Genomic DNA, 20,871 nt, shown 5'->3' on the forward strand with positions numbered 1-20,871 from the left:
AATGTGTATGTTTTCCCACCAGCAATTTACTTTATTGTCAGTGTGAAAGCATTTACTCAGGGTAGCAAAGATTTAAAGTGGCTGCGCTACTGCAGGTGACTGATTGCCCAGTGTGCTACCAGCCTAATCTGTTCAAACAAGTGGTTATTATCAAAAATAAACATGCAACGCTGGGGTTAGGAATCAAGGTTATATTCTAGATACAAAGGTTGTGAAACAACTACAAAACAATATACAGCCTTTAAGAGGTCTGCAACATTCATACTTTTGTCTTTGAATATAAACCTAGAAAAGTACAGCCACACAATACTCACCTATATATACGTTTGACTAAAGCTTCTGCACAGACCTGCCATGCATCATGTGATACTTTTAACTGTTCAAAATATGCTGATGCCTGAAAAAACAACAAAAACAAAGGAACAGGAACCCATGTTAATATTCTGAATTACACATTCTATGGGGCTGATTTACTTACCCACGAACGGGTCGAATGGAGTCCGATTGCGTTTTTTTCGTAATGATCGGTACTTTGCGATTTTTTCGTATGTTTTGCGATTTTTTCGGATTCTTTACGAATTTTTCGGATCCAATACGATTTTTGCGTAAAAACGCGAGTTTTCCTATCCATTACGAAAGTTGCGTAAAAAGTTGCGCATTTTGCTTAGCGTTTAAACTTACGCGAAAAGTTGCGCATTTTTCGTAGCGTTAAGTTTTAACGCTACGAAAAATGCGCAACTTTTCGCGTAAGTTTTAACGCTACGAAAAATGCGCAACTTTTTACGCAACTTTCGTAATGGATACGAAAAACTCGCGTTTTTACGCAAAAATCGTATTGGAAACGAAAAATTCGTACAGAATCCGAAAAAAATCGCAAAACATACGAAAAAGGTGCAAAATGTTCGTTTTCAAGTCGGAACTTTTCCAATTCGGGTCGGATTCGTGGGTTAGTAAATCAGCCCCTATGTATATGACAACCACAACATGTATATAAAGTAAAAGACAGGACACAGTTTAACAAACAAAGCCAAGCTCAAAATAAAAAAAACTTATAGAAAAAGTTGTTTTTAATAAACATTTACTTTTCATACTGATCATTTTTGGCTAACTAAAATAATTATACATATAACACACTTAATTTGTTTCAAGAAAAATATATATACAAATAACGTGTAAGAAGAACACAAAACATACTCTTTCTCTGTAGTCAGCACTGGCATTTGGATTTAGTCCAAGCAGAGCTTGTTCATCCATATCTGCTGCTATAATTCAAGTTTACTATTTTCCCCAACAGGTTTGCCCCTTTCTGGCACTGCAGAATCAACCAACATCTGTCAGAGAACAGAAAAAAAAGCATAGTTAGGAGAAACATGGTATTATAAAAACAATGGTGATGCTTGTTTCAGCAGAAAGTCACAATAAAAGCCAGTCTGGATATGGTGTTCTGCAACACACTTCAGACATAACAATCAAATGTTTTCTAAATAAAAACCAAAGCTTCGGTAACACAGTAACATAGTAAGTTAGGTTGAAAAAAGACCATAATGCCTATATATAACCTGCCTAACTGATCCAGAGGAAGGCAAAAAACCCCATCTGAAGCCTCTCTAATTTGAACAGTACTTTTTGTGTAAACAAAATATGTAAGACTATTAAAATACAAAAACTTAAAAAACTTTTTGAAGACAAATCATTATAACATGAGGATAAACTTAAAGCACATGGAAACCCCAAATATTAAAATGAAGCACTGTATTACATCAGTCTTTGTTATGTTATAAATACCTTATATTTCAGATGTTTGAATTTTAGTACTTTGACTGCTGTGTTTTTATCTCTATAACTAGGAGCTAGAAGACAACCCTTTCTCTCTCCTCCTGAACACCCCTGGGCAAGCAAATTTCCATGCGCAAAATACAGGCTTTGTAACCAGCGCATGCGCATTACAGCCACTAACACTATTTCAGATCTGATGGCGTGGTTGATCACATGTATAAAACTGCATTATCATCACTGACCTTACAAACAAAACTCAGTTAATAAACACACACACTATATGAGTTCACTAGGAAAAGCCCATTCATATGATAGTTGCATCACTGATGACACTGGTGGAAAAAATGGCTACCATGAGAAGAGAAAGCAATATTAAAATTTGTTTTCCATGAAAATTTTCAGTATGAGCAAGTGTGTACTACCTCTTAGTATTAATTTTTGGTGGGTTTTTATGCCCTTTAAAGTGTCACATGGGCAGTGACCAGACGCATCTTGTCGGTCACCTCTCCAAATTCTGTATAACGTAAAGCGCCCTACTGGATTCACACAAATCATGGATTGATAAAACAGCCAAAATAGCATGAAAATAATTTATGGTCCATGCTTATAATGAGTAAAGAAATTTGTTTGACATACCTAGAACACCTTACTTCTTCCATTACTAATTCATCTTATTAAAGCATGAGTTTGTGTTATGAACTATATTTTGCCACGTGACAAGTTTTTCCTTTGTGTGAGAGGCTGACATGATATAGGATTGTTGAAATGTATCACGGATAAACAGACTCACATCTTTTTATTTTGTTTTTTTAATTGTCTGTTAAGGTGCCCATCCTCGAGCTGATAAAATCTGCTGACTCTAGGGCAGGGATCCCCAACCCTTTTTATTCGTGAGCCACGCTCAGATGTAAAAAGTGTGGGGGTGCTAAATAAGGGTTGTGATTGGCTATTTAGTATCCCCATGTGGACTGCTGGCTTGCAGGAGGCTCTGCTTGGAATGAAACTGTGTCTGTACGCTTCAAAAACTTGCCTCCAAGCTAGAAATTTAAAAATGGTCACCTATTTTCAGGCCACTGGGGGGGTTGGTGAGCAACCTTTTCCTCACAAGCCACTGGTTGGGGATCACTGCTCTAGGACAAGTCAGCATATTAGGCTGCGTATGGGGGCTTTCCAATGGCCTGACTAATGGGTATTTAGCAGATTAGAAAACTGCATCCAGTGCAGGCTGCATTTGAGTGTTGATGTTATTTTCTTGTGACTGGTCTGCCTAAGTCTGTATTAGGATCAGATTGTTGGCAAAATTTAGCCCAGACCATGGGTTCCTATATTGGGCAGCAAACAATCCATGATAAAGAGAGTTATTAAATGGACAGTCCCATTTGACAAGTTTCGTTTTTTTCTTTTTCTAAATTTTATGTTTAAAAAAATGAATATCTTTCCTTAAGAAAATGTAAAGCAAAAGCAAAAAGTTGTTTGTGGTGTGCTACGGGAAATATGAGAACTGCCATTTAGGTCAATACAGTAAAGTGTATAGTACCCCACAAACTTGCCTAAGTTGGGCTCATTATAAGAGCTAGTCTGAAAAGGTGACTGTTTCCATCTGAATATGTGTTCACAGTGTATGTTTAATTTTACTCTAGAGAAATCAAGGTGACCTTCTGTCAACTATTGTTATTACTGCCAAAAGAAGGTGCTCCATCTGTCTCTCATTACTGCACATATAGCCCAAGATGGATGTCCACATTCTCTTGCTCACTCCCATAAGCCATAATGCAAGTCCTTCCTATAAAAAAAAAAAACACCCTACAACTAGCCTAGCAAATCCTAGTATGTGTTGGTGCTACCATTACTTATCTAATAAGTTTTTATAACTAAAAGAAGTCTTATGTTTGGTAACAACAGAAGTGAGCAGTATCTTCTAGAAGCCACGCTGATGCTCCTAGTGTGAGGGGATATGCTGGGACACAGTTTGCTTATAATGCACGTGTGGCAGGTCCCAAGTGAGAGCTAGCAGGCACTATCATTAAGCACATGCATGTGACAAAAGATGGCTGCCTACACTGGGAGCTCCCTCCCAGTGTGAGCAGCATAGGGCCCTCTTCACATTGTTTATTAGTTGCTTTGTATGTAATTCTGTATGTTCAATGTATAAACCCATTTATTGTACAACGCTGCAAAATATGTTGGTGTTTTATAAATTCATGTTAATAAGTAGCTATGTCCAGGACTGACAAGTGCTTTGTTAGGTTGAATAGCACTTAGTGCTCATGTGTCCAGTACCCTACACCCTGTGAGTAAACACCATACATGAAGGACAAACATGAAAAAAAGCACAAAGCAATTAAATGTGCTGCCCTTTAAAGGGCATTGTTAAAGGGGATCTAAACTGAAAAATACATTTTGCCTGTCAACACAAAATGTAAACCTAAGCAACTTTCCAAAAGACAGTCATTAGTGGAAAAGAAAAGGTGAAATCAATGAGGGGTACTACAAGCTAGGCACCCCCCAGTGATTGTACTTACTTACCTGATGCCCCAGGCCAGTGCTCATTTTAGCAGAAAACTGTCCTGGCCCGAGCTTCTTCTCAGCAAGCACCACGGCGCAACCCTCTTCTCCCACTTTGTCTTTCTTTGCTACCCCTGAGCTGACACATGCAGTAAAGTGAAAAATACTTTTTTTTGTTAAAGAACAGCTTTTCACACAAAGAAATAAGAAACAGGAAAAAAAATTGCTCCATGGTGCTTGCTGAGTAGAATCCTCGACTACTCAAAGTTTAGTACTTGCATGGTATAATCATGGTATACAACACCCTAACGTCTCACTTTGCTATAAATTATGTTGTGTGCCCTATTAAGGTCAAAAAATAACAAAAACCACAAATCTTTAGTGGTTAAAACAATAGTGAAAAATATGGTCAGCACAAGTCTGATTCACTGAACTTATGTTGAACAAGGAGGTACACTGCACCTTTAATACAGACAATTTATTGTGGCACCTAAGAAAATTGAGAAAATTACTGGATCCCCAGATAATTACGGCAGCAGCACATCATGTCAAAACACCAATACACAATTCTAATTTAAGTGCCAGGAAGTGTGATACAAAGTTCTTCTTTAATATGGAGATGCAAGTCATAACCCCAAACATAGGAAATCGCTTCAATGAAAACTTCGGTCAATCTTACAGTCCAGTGACAACTCCTGACAAAGTCAAATTTGTATACTACTCAATTGTTCACCAGAAGTCAAAAACAGGCTTACGGACACTCATCGAATACCTAATAAGTCAAAGTTCTTCTAGATGTATGAAGTTTAATGGTACATAATTAGATGAAGTAAAGCACAAAATAATTTGCCCATGATTAATGGTACAGTGGAAGTAATTTTGTGTATTGACAACCTTAGAAACTACATGGCAGAGAAGATATCACTTACTGGTGGAAAATGGATAATTAGAAAAAGCTCTGCGCTGGTTATTACTGAGCAATGTTTGCAAGATGGTAACAATATATGCACATAATGAGCATACAATAATTTCTGGAATAGGCATGCTGACTTAAAGGGAATCTTCACCAAAAGAAAATTTAACTAAAATCAGATTATTAATATACAGTAAGAATTTAGCAGTTTTGTTTTTTTTTGTAAATGTAATTGCTATTGAAAGCAGTGTTTCTGTATCCCTTACTGTTGAATAACAATTTCATTTACAAAGAACTTTAGACTGCTAGACAGATACAGTCCCTGGAAGCAGGGCATGGGGTAGGTACAGTGGTACTGGGCTCCTGTTGGTTTTGGGTCTTGGGGGCCAGCTGTGCTGCACTTCCTTGGCTTACTGGGCCCCTGCTGTCAGTGAGCTGCAGACTTGGGTAGGGAGGGGGGGAGCAAGGGTGTTGGCATGTTTTTTCCTTACACAGCTTTTCCTAAGGCTGGTTTTGCCTCAGAAGTTTAAGTCTCAGTAAAGATGCATGGAAATTAGTTTGGGGAGGGGTTTAAACTTCACCCCCAGCCTATCCAATCCCTATACAGTTCTACTGGTACTAAAACTTCTGTGACAAAACGTGCTGCACAGAAAGCTGTGAAGGGAAAGAACATGCTGGCACCCTGGCTCCCGCCCTCCCTTCCCAAGTCTGCAGCTCAGCGGCAGTAGCGAATCCCAGTAATCCAAGTAAGTGCATACTGACCAAGTGTCCCGCTTTTCCTAACGCAGATCGATACTTACACCTCCCGCAAAGCTGCTAACTGCAGGCTCGTAGCCTCCTGTCTTACAGAAAATCCCGAAGCCACATGTCTCATCACGCGAGACAGGAGTCACAACTACACGTAAGCGCAGTGACGCATCACGCGGCCGCCTTGTGCGAGTGATGCGTAAGATGACGTAACTCAGCGTAACTGGAGGTTCCCTCCCAGTATATTTTACTCGGCTCGCACCTCCTACTTATGTTGGATAACTTAAACATGCCTCTGCCGTACGCGACACTGTGATTACATATGAATAGCTAAACAGTAACCATTTCAGGGTAGCTTCTTTACTGTAGCTTGTCAACCTCAGCTGAAAAAGGGAGGGAAAGAAAATAGATTGTGTGAAGTGATAGGAAGGGACGTGCCGTGACACATTTTACTGTGTATAATGTATCAGCCAGTGACCACGTAGTTTGCTACATTCTGACTGAAACATTCCAGGACATTGCGTGAGACGTTTCGCTTTCCTAAACTGTTTGGACTTCTGAGATACCCTCTGATCACGTTGCTTGTCCTGTGACTTTCAGCCAATAGGATAGCTGAGGTTAGGAGTGTGGCGGAATAACACGTTGATCGGGGGGTGGAGCCTGACGTAAAACATTCAGTGGGGGCGAGTTTGTCTGTAAACAGCTGACTATCGTAGGAAAGAGACTGTGATGTTCTAGGTGTATTTGTCATTTAATTGCGTGCGAAAGATGGCGTCTCCATACCCTAGGTCTTCAATAGAGGATGATTTTAACTATGGCACCAATGTGGCGTCCGCAAGTATACAGATTCGTATGGGTAAGGTCTTAACTATGACTAGGCGTCTGCTCTCTGTGGTTCAATCATCTGCCTGAGCCATATTGTGTGCTTTACAGTGCTGAACGGTGTTTGCTATTGATCACTATCAGCCTTTCCCAGTTCCTAGTGGCTGACTGGTAAGGGGATTGTGTCCTTTATGCCGTAAAGCAATGCTGACCAACTTTTTGGTACAGAGGGCTGGAATTTGTCTGGCCTACATGGTGGAGGGCCAACAATAGAAGCCAGCTTTGGCCACTCTCTTGTTTTATAAGTTACACCCACTTCAAGCCACACCCATGCTTTTAAGACCATTCAAGTTGTGTAGCACACACACACACAAAATTGGTGCTCACTGAAGGGATATCTTAAGTTTATTATTAACACACCCTTAATTCCATATGGTTCCTCCTCCTATGTGGATAGCACAGCAACACCCAGCACATAATTAAAGGAGAAGGAAAGTCATTTTGGCTTTTTACTGCCAATAGACATTAGTGCAACCTAGAATGGTATATTTATTTTGCAGAAAGCTTTATCATACCTGAGTAAACAGCCCTAGAAGCTTTCTCTGTTTGTTTAAGATTGCAGCTGCCATTTTAGCTTGGTCTTCATAGCTTCCTGCTTGCAGCTTAGCCGTTATAGCTCAGAATACACATTCCTAAGGGAGAGGTCTCTTGTCCTAATCAGGCTACCTCTGTCTACTACAGCACACTCACCACTGCCCTCAATGTGCTTGCTCCTGCCAAGACTAAACGCATGAGGCCCAAACCACTCCAACCCTGGCACACTGCTCATACCAAATCCCTCCAAAAACAGTCACGTACACTTGAGCGCCGCTGGCGCAAATCAAGGTCAGAGTCAGATTTCTGCAGCTACAAATCTGCTCTGCTCTCCTACAACACCACCCTCTGCCAAGCTAAACAAACCTACTTCACTGCACTTATTAACTCCCTCTCTAAAAAACCTGCACAACTCTTCTCTACCTTTAACTCTCTGCTGTCCCCTCCTCCGCCCCCTCCGTGTGCTTCAGTCACTGCTCAAGCTATTGCTGAGCACTTTAAAAATAAAATTGACACCATCCGAAGTGACATTGCACAACTAAATCCCCATAACCATTCTCCTCCCTCCCTACATGCTCCCCAGTCTCTTCTTGGCTCCTTCTCCCCTGTGACTGAAGAGGAAGTCTCAAAACTGCTGTCTTCCTCTCACCTTACTACCAGCCCGCTTGATCCCATTCCTACCAAACTTCTACGCAAAGCCAACCCCTGTCTTATCTAAGCCTTAACTCATCTATTCAATCTCTCGCTCTCTACTGGAATCTTTCCCTCCCAACTGAAACATGCACTGGTAACCCCTATTCTGAAAAAACCCTCCCTAGATCCTTCCAATCCTACTAACCTCCGACCTATCTCTCTGCTCCCATTCATTTCCAAACTGCTTGAGCGCCTAGTATACAACCGACTGGCGCTATTCCTCTCTGACAATAACCACCTGGATCCCCTACAATCTGGTTTTAGACAACAACATTCCACTGAAACTGCTCTAACCCGACTAACAAATGACCTCCTTTCAGCTAAAACCAAAAAACACTACTCGCTACTAATACTTCTCGATCTCTCTGCTGCTTTTGACACTGTGGATCACCCTCTTCTCCTCCAGACTCTCCGCTCTCTTGGCCTTCGTGACACTGCCTTATCCTGGTTTTCATCTTATCTCTCAGATCGATCCTTCAGTGTCTCTTACAATGGGGAATCATCTTCTCCCTTGCCTCTTTCTGTCGGGGTTCCTCAAGGCTCTGTCCTGGGCCCCTTACTATTTTCTCTCTATACCTCCTCACTTGGCAAACTAATCAGTTCTTTTGGCTTTCAGTACCACCTCTATGCTGACAATACTCAGATCTATCTTTCCTCTCCTGATCTCAACCCAGAGCTTCTAACTCGCGTCTCTTCCTGCCTGTCCGCTATCTCCACTTGGATGTCCCAACGTTACCTGAAATTAAACCTCTCTAAGACTGAACTGGTTCTCTTTCCCCCATCCAACGCCCACATTGTTCCCGAGGTATCTATAACGGTTAACAATTCTACCATCACCCCATCTTCCCAGGCCCGGTGCCTTGGGGTTATCCTTGATTCTGCCCTGTCCTTCACCCCTCATATCCAATCACTTATCAAATCATGTCACTTTCACCTAAGAAATATCTCCAAAATCCGATCATTTATCACCCAAGATGCTGCCAAAATTCTTATTCACTCTCTTATAATATCTCGCCTGGACTACTGTAACTCCCTATTAATTGGCCTTCCCCTCCAAAGACTGTCCCCTCTCCAGTCCATAATGAATACTGCTGCCAGGCTCATACACCTCTCCAACCGCTCCTCCTCTGCCATGCCGCTCTGCCAATCCCTGCACTGGCTTCCCCTACCATCCAGGATAAAATTCAAGCTATTGACCCTCACATTTAAAGCAGTCCATAACTCTGCCCCACCCTACATCTCTGAACTCATCTCTAGGTACCATCCAACCCGCTTGTTACGCTCCTCTACTGACCTGCTCCTCAACTCCTCTCTCATTCCCTCCTCACACGCTCGCATTCAAGACTTTGCAAGGGCTGCCCCCCTTCTCTGGAATTCGCTCCCACAAACTGTCAGACTTTCTCCCAATCTCTCTGCCTTCAAGAAATCTCTAAAAACACATTTATTTAGAGAGGCTTACCCTAATCTAGTTTAGCAATACCCTGTGCCCCACTTCTCACAACTCTGGTCATGCCCATTCCCACACCTTGTGTCTCAACCCTTTCTCCATGTAGATTGTAAGCTCTTTTGGGCAGGGCCCTCTTCACCTCTTGTATCGGTTATTGAGTGCTTTATATGTTACTCTGTATGTCCAATGTATGTAACCCACTTATTGTACAGCGCTGCGGAATATGTTGGCGCTTTATAAATAAATGTTAATGTAATGTAATAAGTGTTATGAATTCTTATGGGAGGGGAGAGAGAACTGTGCAAACTCTGGCCCCAGGAAAGAAGGATTTTTCTGAGAGGGGAAGTCAGATACCTGAGTTTCTTTTGAGAGTACTCAGTGCAGCATTACTATAAGTGCTTATGGCTGTATTTACATAGACCTTTCTGATAAAGCTTACTTAGTTTTTACCTTTCCTCCTCTTTTAAAGGGCAAGGAAAGGCAAAGTCACTTGGGGGTGCCAAAATGTTAGGCACCCCCAAGTGACTTTAATCGCTTACCTTGTACCCGGGCTGGTGGTGTTAGGAGAAAACAGCAGAAGCCAGAAGGAGGAAGCGCTACGCTCCAGGTACCCCAGGCTGGTGCTGTTTTCTACTAACTGGGGTACCTGGAGCGTAGCGCTTCCTCCTTCTGGCTTCGTTCTTGGAACGACTAAGGACAGGCGCATGCGCAGTAGAGTGAAAAGCCGACTTCTCTGTTAAAGTTCGGCTTTTCACCCTACTGCGCATGTGCGTGCGAGCAAACCCGGAAGTAGGAAGCGCTGCAGGTACCCCGGGCTGGTGCTGTTCTCTCTGTACAGGGGCACCAGCCCGGGGAAAAGGTAGGCGTTTAAAGTCACTTGGGGGTGCCTAACATTTTGGCACCCCCAAGTGACTTTGCCTTTCCTTCTCCTTTAAATACTTGAGACCCTCTAACAACTATTTCCAAATGCTAACAAAATCCCAGAACAAACCCCTGCCAGGCTCAATTTCTACAGGCAGCATAGGGCAGGTAGAGTATGGCACACACAAGCAGGGTAGGGCAGGCAGGGTATGGCACACACAGGCAGGGTAGGGCAGGCAGAGTATGGCACACACAGGCTGGGTAGGGCAGGCAGAGTGTGACACACACAGGCAGAGTATGGCAGGCAGAGTATGGCAGGCAGAGTATGGCAGGCAGAGTATGGCAGGCAGAGTATGGCAGGCAGAGTATGGCAGGCAGAGTATGGCAGGCAGAGTATGGCAGGCAGAGTATGGCAGGCAGAGTATGGCAGGCAGAGTATGGCAGGCAGAGTATGGCACACACAGGCTGGCTACGGCAGGCAGAGTATAGCACCACACACAAGCAGCGTAGGGCAGGAAGAGAATGGCACACACAGGTTGGGTTGGGTAGGGCAGGCAGAGTATAGCACCAAACACACAAGCAGCATAGGGCAGGCAGAGCATGGCACACACAGGGAGCAATGGGCCGGCAGAGAATGGTACACACACAGGCAGGCTAGAGCAGGGCAGGCAGAGTATGGCACACACAGGCTGGGTAGGGCAGGCAGAGAATGGTACACACACACACACACACACAGGCAGGCTAGAGCAGGGCAGGCAGAGTATGGCACACAGAGGCAGGGTAGGGCAGGCAGAGTATAGCACCACACACAAGCAGTGTAGGGCAGGCAGAAAATAGGACACACAGGAAGCTTAGGGCAGGCAGGGTAAGGCAGGCATTGTGACTTTCCTTGGGCCAAATTGATGCTGCAGAGTGCCATTGAGTCCTATGGGAGGCTTCCAAAATCATGCACTGAAGGTTCAAAGTCAGAAAGGTCTTCCTGCCGCTTAAAATCATTTTGTGACTATCTGATCGCCATTCGCAAACAATTGTTTCAATACGAACATTTTGGATCGTAAGTACGAAATCTTCATATTCAAACAGAATTTTCGTGACTTTTGCAATCATCAGAAATTATCGGATTTCGAGATTGGATTCGTACTGTAATGAATGTGCCCCCTAATATGCTAGCAAGGTGCTATGTTTGCAGCAACTGAGTTGGCAGCCAAGAAAATTCATACGCAATATTATTCAGTTCAGGGTCCCTACAGTCCATATGTTTTGCTAAATCTATGTATATTGGCCATAAAATTGCTAAGTTGACCACTGATGTTCATATTTAGGGTGTTTTACTTTTGTATGTATTGTGTATTAAATGCAGCAAATTGCATTATTAGTAGGCGATTTTCAGAAACGTCATAATCAACTGCCTTCCGGCCGTGTGGTGTTGAATTAGTTAAAAATCAAGCCATGAAATTAGTATGGACAAGGTATATTTTGGCATCTGTACATGCCATATACCTCGATACACTTATGTACGTTGTGCATCAAACTCTTCAGTGGACCCCTGTCATTCATATTTAGGCACATAATGATATGTGGGAGATAAGATGCTGCAAAGTGGAAGCTTGGGGGTGATTTTTGAAAATGTAATCAAAATCAACAACTTAGTGGAGTAGAAAGGATTTAGAAGAATGTGTAATTTCCAAAAATATGTGGCTTTTATTTTGGCGTCCTTTGCATATTCGCCATCAGATTATTCAGTGTAGCCTTGGCATTTATATTTAGGATGTTTAATCTTGGTACCTAATGATACGTGATAGATCAGATGCTAAAAATTGAAAGCGGTTAAGTGATTTTCATAACTGTTATCAAAAATGCTAACATCAGCAAAGCTTTGCAGTTTGGTACTTTGGAACAGAAATACATAGTTATCCATTTTGGATTCCACAGAATATGTATTTTTCTTTCAAATATTTGTCATTTTAAAATAACATTAACAAATAGTGCCATCTGGCAACAAGTAAGAGAAAAATTGGGATGGCGGAGGGAAAAACGTGTTAATGCACTTAGGCCTTAATTTTGCTACTTGGCAATGGCTTGAGAAAGGATGTTTGTCTGAGCACAGTCCATTTTTCCCATATTTTAAAAAAGGTGTTGGAGGATCCAGTAGATAAGGCTGCACATTTTTGATAATAGTGATGCAAGTACAGTTCTGTTATAATGTGTGGAGTAGTCAGAATATGTATTTTTTTGGGGGGGGGGCTTTACCCACATAAAATGCAGTAAAAGTGTTAATTTTGCAGTAGCTGAAATCATAGAACATATGGGGTATTTACATTTTAGGACCCCTACATGTCACATACTTAGGTAAACCTATTCACACTTGGCATCAAACTGTTAAGTGGACCCCTGGCATTCATATTTATGAACTTTTATCGGGTCATCTAATGACCTATAAGACATAAGATGCTGTAAAATGGGAAAAAAACTATAATGTCATAATTTAGTAATTTACACTAATTTTCTATTTTTAGTGGTTACTGAGATATTACTGATTTTATACTGCTAGGCAGGCTTTGACTAGACAGCTCTCTTTGAAGTCCAAGAGTTTCACCGAACCTAAGGGCATAGTTATATATGATATATGGTCTACTTATCTCCACTTACATTTTGTAGGGAGGCAGAGAGCAGGGGGATCCATTCTCATTCTCAGCTCTGTGTAGCTGCACTGACAGGCACAGCAGCAGCCTGAGTCCTGACATTTTGCAGATGAGAAATTTATCAATTCATATTGTTACATTAGTGAAAAAGTAAAAAGCTAGAAATCGGTAAAATTTACCAGACTGGAAATTTTAGGAGGAACTTAGTGCAACACTTATGCCAAAACATAGGCCTGTTTTCTAAAATTTCTATGCTGAGCTTTAGTCTTTGCTTACTATTAAATACATAGTTAATTTGGGTTAAAAAAAAGACAAAAATCCAACAAGAAAAATACCTTACACCTAGGATTCCTGTTGGGACACCATTCTTGCTACAACATAAAATAGTAACTAAAGTGAGACACGCAGTTGTGTGCCTGTCACTACCCCCATGCATACAGAGGTGTCGCAGTTGGGGCACTGTACCTATGGCAGGCAGTAAGGACAGAACTGGCTTTTGTCAGCTGATGGTGTAATCTGCACCAAGCACCTTATTTTTTAGGCGCAGATGCAGCTACACTCTGGACAAAAGTGCTTTCTGAATGAGCACTTAGGGACATTCTTTTGCATCTCTTAATAATTTTGCACTTCTGTCCAGGGACTTTGTAAATGACCCCTAAGGACTCATACTTATCTTATTGCTTCCTAATATGTTTGTGTTGGGCATAAATTAGTTGCGTTCAATGAACATGTTCCTCAAAGTCCATTTTTAAACAGAAAACTCTTTCCAGTGTAACATTATAACCCACTTATAAAAGAGATGGCTAACTGCTTTGACTGCTTTTAGTTTCAGGAGATTCCCTAGAGATGAATGCAGATGTGGTTCTTGGGCTTTGTCTGACACTTGGATTACATGGTTTTCATGGAAGAATCTGAACTTTTGTTGTTGCAACTGTGCAAATGACCTGATCACTTGGAGCAAATGATTCAGCTTTGACAGTCAGATACAAATTGCTTAGAAATACAGATGTACACAAGACTTAAAAAGAATATCAATTAATGAACCATTTGCAATAATTATGGCTTTTTATGGTGATAAAACTGAAATCTAAAATTTTTATTTTGCTCCCAACATAGATTTTCTTAAAAAAGTTTACAGCATTCTGACAACACAGATTCTTTTGACTACACTAACTGCGGCGTTATTCCTTTACTCCAAATCAATTCAAACATTTGTTCATGAAAGGTAAGTGATCTTTTACTGTCATCTTGAGAAATCCACTTTTTAATGTTTTATTTAGTTTTAATTTGTTTTAACTACCGTATATACTTGAGTATAAGCTGATCCGAATATAAGCCGAGGTACCTAATTAAACCTAAGAAAACTGGAAAAACGTATTGACTCGAGTATATGCCTAGGGTGGGAAATGCAGCCGCTACTGCTAAGTTACAATAATCAAAATAAATACCAATAAAATTATATTAAATGAGACATCAGTGGGGTATATGTTTTTAAATATTTATTTCAAAGAAAAAACATAAACTAGCTCTGTAAGTGAAGAAAAGTGTCAACAAAAACAATATGGTATCCACAATGATACCTTAAGAGTACTACCCCCTTAGCTCACTCAGCAACCAAGCTAAAACACAAAGAGTTAAAATCCTTCAAAACTATATATAGTTTATATAGAATATAAAGTGTAATGTCTAGTGTAGAATGGGACAAGTGAGGATGGTAGATGAAGATGAATTTGGGAGCGGGCCAGGGCACTGGAGGTTCTGGTTGCGGGTGGCCACAAAGGACAGAGGGTGCTACTCTGGAGGGACCCATGGCACCCGACTCGAATATAAGCCGAGGGTGACTTTTTCAGCACATTTTGGGTACTGAAAATCTAGGCTTATACTTGAGTATATACAGTAAATATATCCAGTGTTTTCATATTTTTATACTTTTCTGTCCCTTTTATAATATTTATTAAGAGATGCTTATCCATTACTTAATGTTTTTTTCCTTAGTCCTGCTCTGCTCTTAATATCAGTCATTGGATCTCTTGGAACAGTCATTGCTTTAACAATCTACAGACAGCAGCATCCAGTGAATTTGTACCTGCTTTTGGCATTTGTAAGCACTTTATTTTATTAACATAGCTTTTTTTTAACAACAGTACATATACATGCTCACAACAAACTGAAAAGGATAAATCTGCAAATACTGTAACTGAAAAATCAATGTACATTGAAAGCTAGTGCAAAATTTGAGCCAACACATTGCTATGTTACTTTTATAAGAATTCACTTCTGTTAACAGAATCATCTACCATAAGTGCCAGTGTAGTATAAATATATATGACATATTTACTCCTAACAAAAGACTTTTCAAAATAATGCATTTTACTTTTCCTTATCATATACAAAGTAAACCATTCCACACACCAACTTTTTGAAATTTAGTAGTAAATGGTTGTTTATGATTAACGTGATTGTACAAGCTAGGATGCAGCAGGAATGCTGATGTGCTTTTCCATTGCCCAGCACCCCATGTCACCTCAGTTGCAGTGCCCTGACTTCTTCTGTTTAGCACAAGAAATGTTGAATTGGTTTATACATAATCTACATTTTGTTTTTTTTTGCAGACTGCTTTTGAAGCTGTGACTGTAGCTATTGCTGGTAGGTAATAACTCAATACATACATATTTACTGTAGTGAGAAGAACCATTTTCAGTACTCTTATTAGTTAGCGAATCCAGTTATGTCAAACCATTTGCTGCTGGGAGTCAATGCCATGCAGTTATTTAGATTTTGTTTTTGGTGTTTGTCACTAAACCTATTGCAATTTTATTTACATTCTCTTGTGCCTCCCTCTTTTCTAGTTACATTCTATGATGTAGCTGTAGTTCTTCAAGCCTTTATACTGACTACAGCTGTGTTCCTTGGCCTGACAGCATTCACGTTTCAGTCAAAGAGAGACTTCAGCAAGTTTGGAGCTGGGTATATTGTTTTCCTACTTCTAAAGGGTTTTCTCTATTATAGTCAAGTGTTGAGTGATTGTCAATGTTTCTTGTATGAAAGACAGATTCTCTTATACTCCATTAGTCCAGTAAGTGCTATACAACATTTTTTTTTCTTTTTCACTTTTATTTATTACAATAATTGTAGGGATTTACTCAAAGGCATTCTTGCTTTTGTCACAAATACCCTTGCATTTCTACCACCCACATTTTTATGATTAACAACTGAATTGATTATCTAAATGAAGCCTTATGAAAGTCTGACCATTAGTCTGACTTTTGTTTAAAAACTGAAAGATCATTGTAACTGGATTAAAGGATACTAAAAATATGAAACATATAAAAAGCCATCCCCAGGACTCAGTATCCTAGGAATGCCTTTTGTTTAAATCACAATATTCTGTGGAGTTTTAAAGTGATGGCACACGGAGAGATTTGTCACCCGCAGTTATGTCTGGGCTTCCACGGGCTACAAATCTCCCATGAATGCTTTTGCTGGTAAGGCAAGTGTGCAGCAGCCCAACATCCTAAAGTTGGGCTTTCTCTTAACCAAAAATATATCATCCCCAGGATATTGGGTCATGTGGATGGCACTGCATACATATATATGCATATTTATGTTTGTTTCCCCTTGAAGAGTGTGTAACTTTGTTTTGTAATGTATTTACAGGCTTTTCACAGGCCTTTGGATCCTGATTTTTGCAAGTTTTCTGAGGGTAAGCTGTCTTATTATTTTGCCACTATAACATACCGCATTATCTGTTTTTTTCTTAAACTGCTGGTCTTATTTATTATAAAATATACTGAACTATAATTAGTTTTGCTGAAATTTGACTTGTGTACTGGATGGGGTGATCAGTTTCCGTGACTTAAGAAAACCCCAGTCATGGGCAACACAGTTGCAGCAACTACCTCCATGATGGAGTGGTACAAGTCACCACGACTTAGTGGAGATGAATAGTCACCACAGTTAGATTATATATAGATTGTAAGCTCTACGGGGCAGGGACCTCCATCTTCTTGTGTCTTTGACTCTTAACTTATTGCAACTATTTATTGTTGTACTTTGTATTTATCTGTTATTATCTTAATAATCCCGTTTGTATTAATGTATTCTACTTTTATAATGTATGTATATCTTTATAAATAAAGATATACATACATTATAAAAATTGCGGCGACTAATTGCCCCATCAGTCTTCGTCCTTAATGGGTGGGTTAGAAGATTTTCAACATGAATCAGAGCCTAACCAACTGCTTGCCAACTTGTTCCTAAAATCCACTTCTAAATTACACCCCACCTAACACACTGTGATTATGTTACAAATAAGAGGGGTTGGCATGGATAAATCACTGTGGATTGGGGAGTCGATGCAAGTATCTTACCAAAGGGTTGGGTGCGTTCTTTAAATTTGATCAGCATACCACCTGAACTTCTGGGCTATATTTCTCAGCGCCAAAGTGTGTAACAGTGGCTTTCTAGGTCACACAACACTATTATATAGGACATGCAACAGGATTATGGTTGTTTATATTTTATTTCACAAGATAAGGTGAAATTAAATTGGAATTGCTGCACCCTTTAGAAGCTAGGAGCATTCATACATTGTGTTAAAAAGTATGAAATTCATGGCTTAGTATTTTCCTTCTTAAAATATTAGAGCTTCGTGGTGTAAACAGTACAAACAAATAATGCAACTTTTAACCATTTCTCTCTTTGTTTTCCTTTTGGACAGCTGTTCTTTTACAGCGAGACAGTAGAACTGTTAATTGCAGCAGCAGGAGCCTTGCTGTTCTGTGGATTCATCATCTTTGACACACATTTATTGATGCACAAACTGTCCCCAGAGGAGTACATCCTGGCATCTGTCAACCTTTATCTGGACATCATTAACCTCTTTCTTCATCTGCTTAGAATATTACAAGCTGTAAACAAAAAATAAAGTAAATTACTGAGATCAGTATATTCCATATTTTGTGCCCATAAATTCCTTTTTTTTCCCCCCTATTCTCTTTATATATTTTACTATGTTGGGATTTTAGATGGTGTGTATATTTTAGTCCACTCTTTCAGTAACTTACTATAAGCTTCACCAGATGGAGTAATGCAGTAGTCATTGACTAGGAACAGCCAAAAGCTAATGGTTCTTTGTAGCTGTTTTTTTGTTTATTTGTTTTTTTAGAAGTCTGCATAATTTTTTAATTGATCTGGTAAATATTCTTTACAGTGCAAAAGCAATTGAATAGGCCTTGAAGCCTGCTATTGAAATATTTTATCCTTTTTATGAGCCACTCATTTCTGGGCAAGACCCTCTGCTAAAATACTGAATCATTACCATTTATCAAATGTATGATTTACCTTTTAATTTATCCAGTGCATTTCTGCTTTAACTAATGTACTGTGCCAACTGTGATGTTTTTTCTGGTGCAAAGAATGTGCAATATAATTTCTGAAAATCATATGAAAATATACTCTAAATTATATTTTGATACCAGGTGTTTCTTTTTGTATTTTCTTGTTGTTCAAATACACCTTTAGAATGTTCTTTTTGTGATGGGTTTGCAAGCAGGTAAACTAAAATGCCAAATCAAGTTTCTAAGGAAACTCAAACATCAAATTAATTTATATACCAAATTAGTTATGAGCAAAGGTATTAAAGAAAACTTAGGTACCTGCTTTGAAGACCATCTTCTGCTAGTATAAGCCCTAATTCCTAAATGGACATGTTTGGCCTGTTCTTTGTAAAACAATTAAGCTTTGTGCTCAGAACTGTCCTGTAAATGTTTCTGGAAACTCAAACATTAGGTTTGTCAAAAAGGGAGTATCAAAGGATTGAATGACTTCCCCTTCATAATACATGTATACTTTCTACTATTTCTATACTAAATATATTTTTCTGAAGAGAATGCCTGGAGTTCTCCCACTCTAGTGTTAGGCAATGGGCACTCTTTAAAGTATTTCCACTCTAGTCTTTTTCTAAACTCAGTTAAACAAACTAAGCAGTAAATAGATCTCTGGGATCCTCATCTCTGTCCTAAGCCCTAAAAAGAAAAAGTTTGTAAACTTTATAACAGGGTGTGCAGAAGTACTATTGCCACCCAACTTTGAGGACAGGAAGGGGGCTACTATGATACTATGATGCAATGGCTGGCATCAGAGGCAGTGTATTATAGGATGGGTACATTTTCAGCAAATCTGTAGCTCTGGCCCTGGCTGGTATTTTATTGCCTAGTTCCCCCATGAAAACTGTAAAATACTTCTTATATAGAAAACCACACCTAGACATAATAACCAGGCACAATTTTATTCATTACAAAAAGCCTTCTAAGAGACAAAAACTTCATGCAGGCGAGTATGACTATTGAATGGAAGATGGTTCCCAGGTACGCTGCTGCGCTGCTCTACTCTTTTAGGCTGGGGTTTTTCTATAGGGGACAGTTCTTAAAGTTATAGACTATGCGAGAAGGGAGAGGTAAAGGGGGGGGGGGCGATGCAGGCCAGTTATAAGGGGGCTTTTATACCTGGGGGGTGTAGTTCTTTAATGAAGTTTTTGTCTGTTAAAAGGCCTTTTGTAATATAATAATAATCAGGCACAATTTTATTAAAGAAGTATTTTACAATTTTCACGTGGAGATATATCATTTTCCCCCATCTTAATTACACTAAAAGGCTGTAATGAATAAATGTGTAATGTCATAGGGATGCATTTTCATGCTTTGTATACACAGTGTGGCCCACCACTGCAGTGTCCGACTGGGGTGTAAGGGGGCCCACTGGGGCTGCCTCTCCAGTCGTGATCTTGTCCATGCATCAAACCCAGTGCTACCCTCACCCACCCCCGACCATGTACCTTCACCTTGTACCTTTTACTTCCTGCTTGAAGCCATAATTGTAAGGACTGCAGGTGTGGGTCAGCGTGGCCCATCACATTTTTTTTTCTCGCCAGACCAGTCCAACCCTGCACCAGTGTTCCTTCACAGGCATAGTGTGGCCTATCCCAGCAGTTCACAAAAGGCACAGTGTGGCCCCTCAGTTTTTCACAACAGACACATTTGTCCCCCATCCTTTTCACCTTTTAACTGAAGCAGAGAAAAATTAGCCACACTATATAAGAACAAGTGATTAGTCATGGAGCCTTGAAAGGTGAATGCAATAAAAATGTAACTATCAAATAGCAATGCCTGGCTTTTAAAGGGGCAGGTCACCTTTAAGTTAATTTTACTATATCATAGAATGTCCTATTCCTAGAAACTTTGTTTTTATAATTTTAGTGTTATTTGCCTTCCTCTGCTATCCTACTTCTAGCTTTCAAGTGGGGTCAATGACCCCAATAGCTAAAAAAACCTTTTGTTTTTGAGTTTATTATTTTATTTTTATTGTTACTTCTTACTCCTTATCTTTCTATTCAGGCCTTTCTGATTCATATTCCAGTCTCTCATTCAAACCACTACCTGGTTAGCAAAGTAAACAATATCCTAGCTATGGTTGCCACCTCTCCTGTACGGAAACTCTGGGCATGGAGGTGGGTTGTGATGTCACAGGGGCAGGGCACCTGTGAAATTGTCTCAAAAATATCATTGTCTACATCATACTAAAAGTTAAGAGGTAAACAACACCTACCTATACAAGGTTCTGCATCTTTCATGGGCATGAAAGTCCTTACACTTGAAACAGAGCTATCATAAGTGGGTTTAAAGAAACAGTAACACCAAAAAAAATGAAAGTGTATAAAAGTAATTGCAATATAAGTTATTGCTGCCCTGCACTGGTGCAACTGGTGTGGTGGCCTCAGAAAGACTGCTATCGTTTATATAACCAAAGCTGCTTTGTTGCCATGGGGGCAGCCATTCAGAGGAGAAAATGCACAGGCACATTGCAGATAA

At 40.0% G+C, this 20,871-nt stretch overlaps 2 protein-coding genes across 2 annotated transcripts in view; one reads left to right on the forward strand and one right to left on the reverse strand.

The window, feature by feature from the left end:
- Window positions 1-6,021, reverse strand: part of xpot (exportin, tRNA) — a 31,428-nt gene extending 25,407 nt beyond the window's left edge. Inside the window, 3 exon segments of the mRNA NM_001142243.1 lie at window positions 315-397; window positions 1,195-1,331; window positions 5,995-6,021. Coding sequence (NP_001135715.1) covers window positions 315-397; window positions 1,195-1,254 — 143 coding nt within the window. The 5' untranslated portion in view covers window positions 1,255-1,331; window positions 5,995-6,021.
- A 644-nt stretch (window positions 6,022-6,665) lies between these two features.
- On the forward strand, window positions 6,666-18,477 carry tmbim4 (transmembrane BAX inhibitor motif containing 4). Its single transcript, NM_001004879.1, is given in 7 exon segments — window positions 6,666-6,797; window positions 14,117-14,225; window positions 14,996-15,101; window positions 15,613-15,646; window positions 15,850-15,967; window positions 16,658-16,703; window positions 17,724-18,477. Coding segments are annotated over 7 exon segments (708 nt in total). The 5' UTR covers window positions 6,666-6,709; the 3' UTR covers window positions 17,931-18,477.
- The last annotated feature ends 2,394 nt before the right edge of the window (window positions 18,478-20,871 follow it).

The sequence above is a fragment of the Xenopus tropicalis genome, chromosome 3, assembly GCF_000004195.4.
Source record: "Xenopus tropicalis strain Nigerian chromosome 3, UCB_Xtro_10.0, whole genome shotgun sequence".
Lineage (NCBI taxonomy): Eukaryota > Metazoa > Chordata > Amphibia > Anura > Pipidae > Xenopus > Xenopus tropicalis.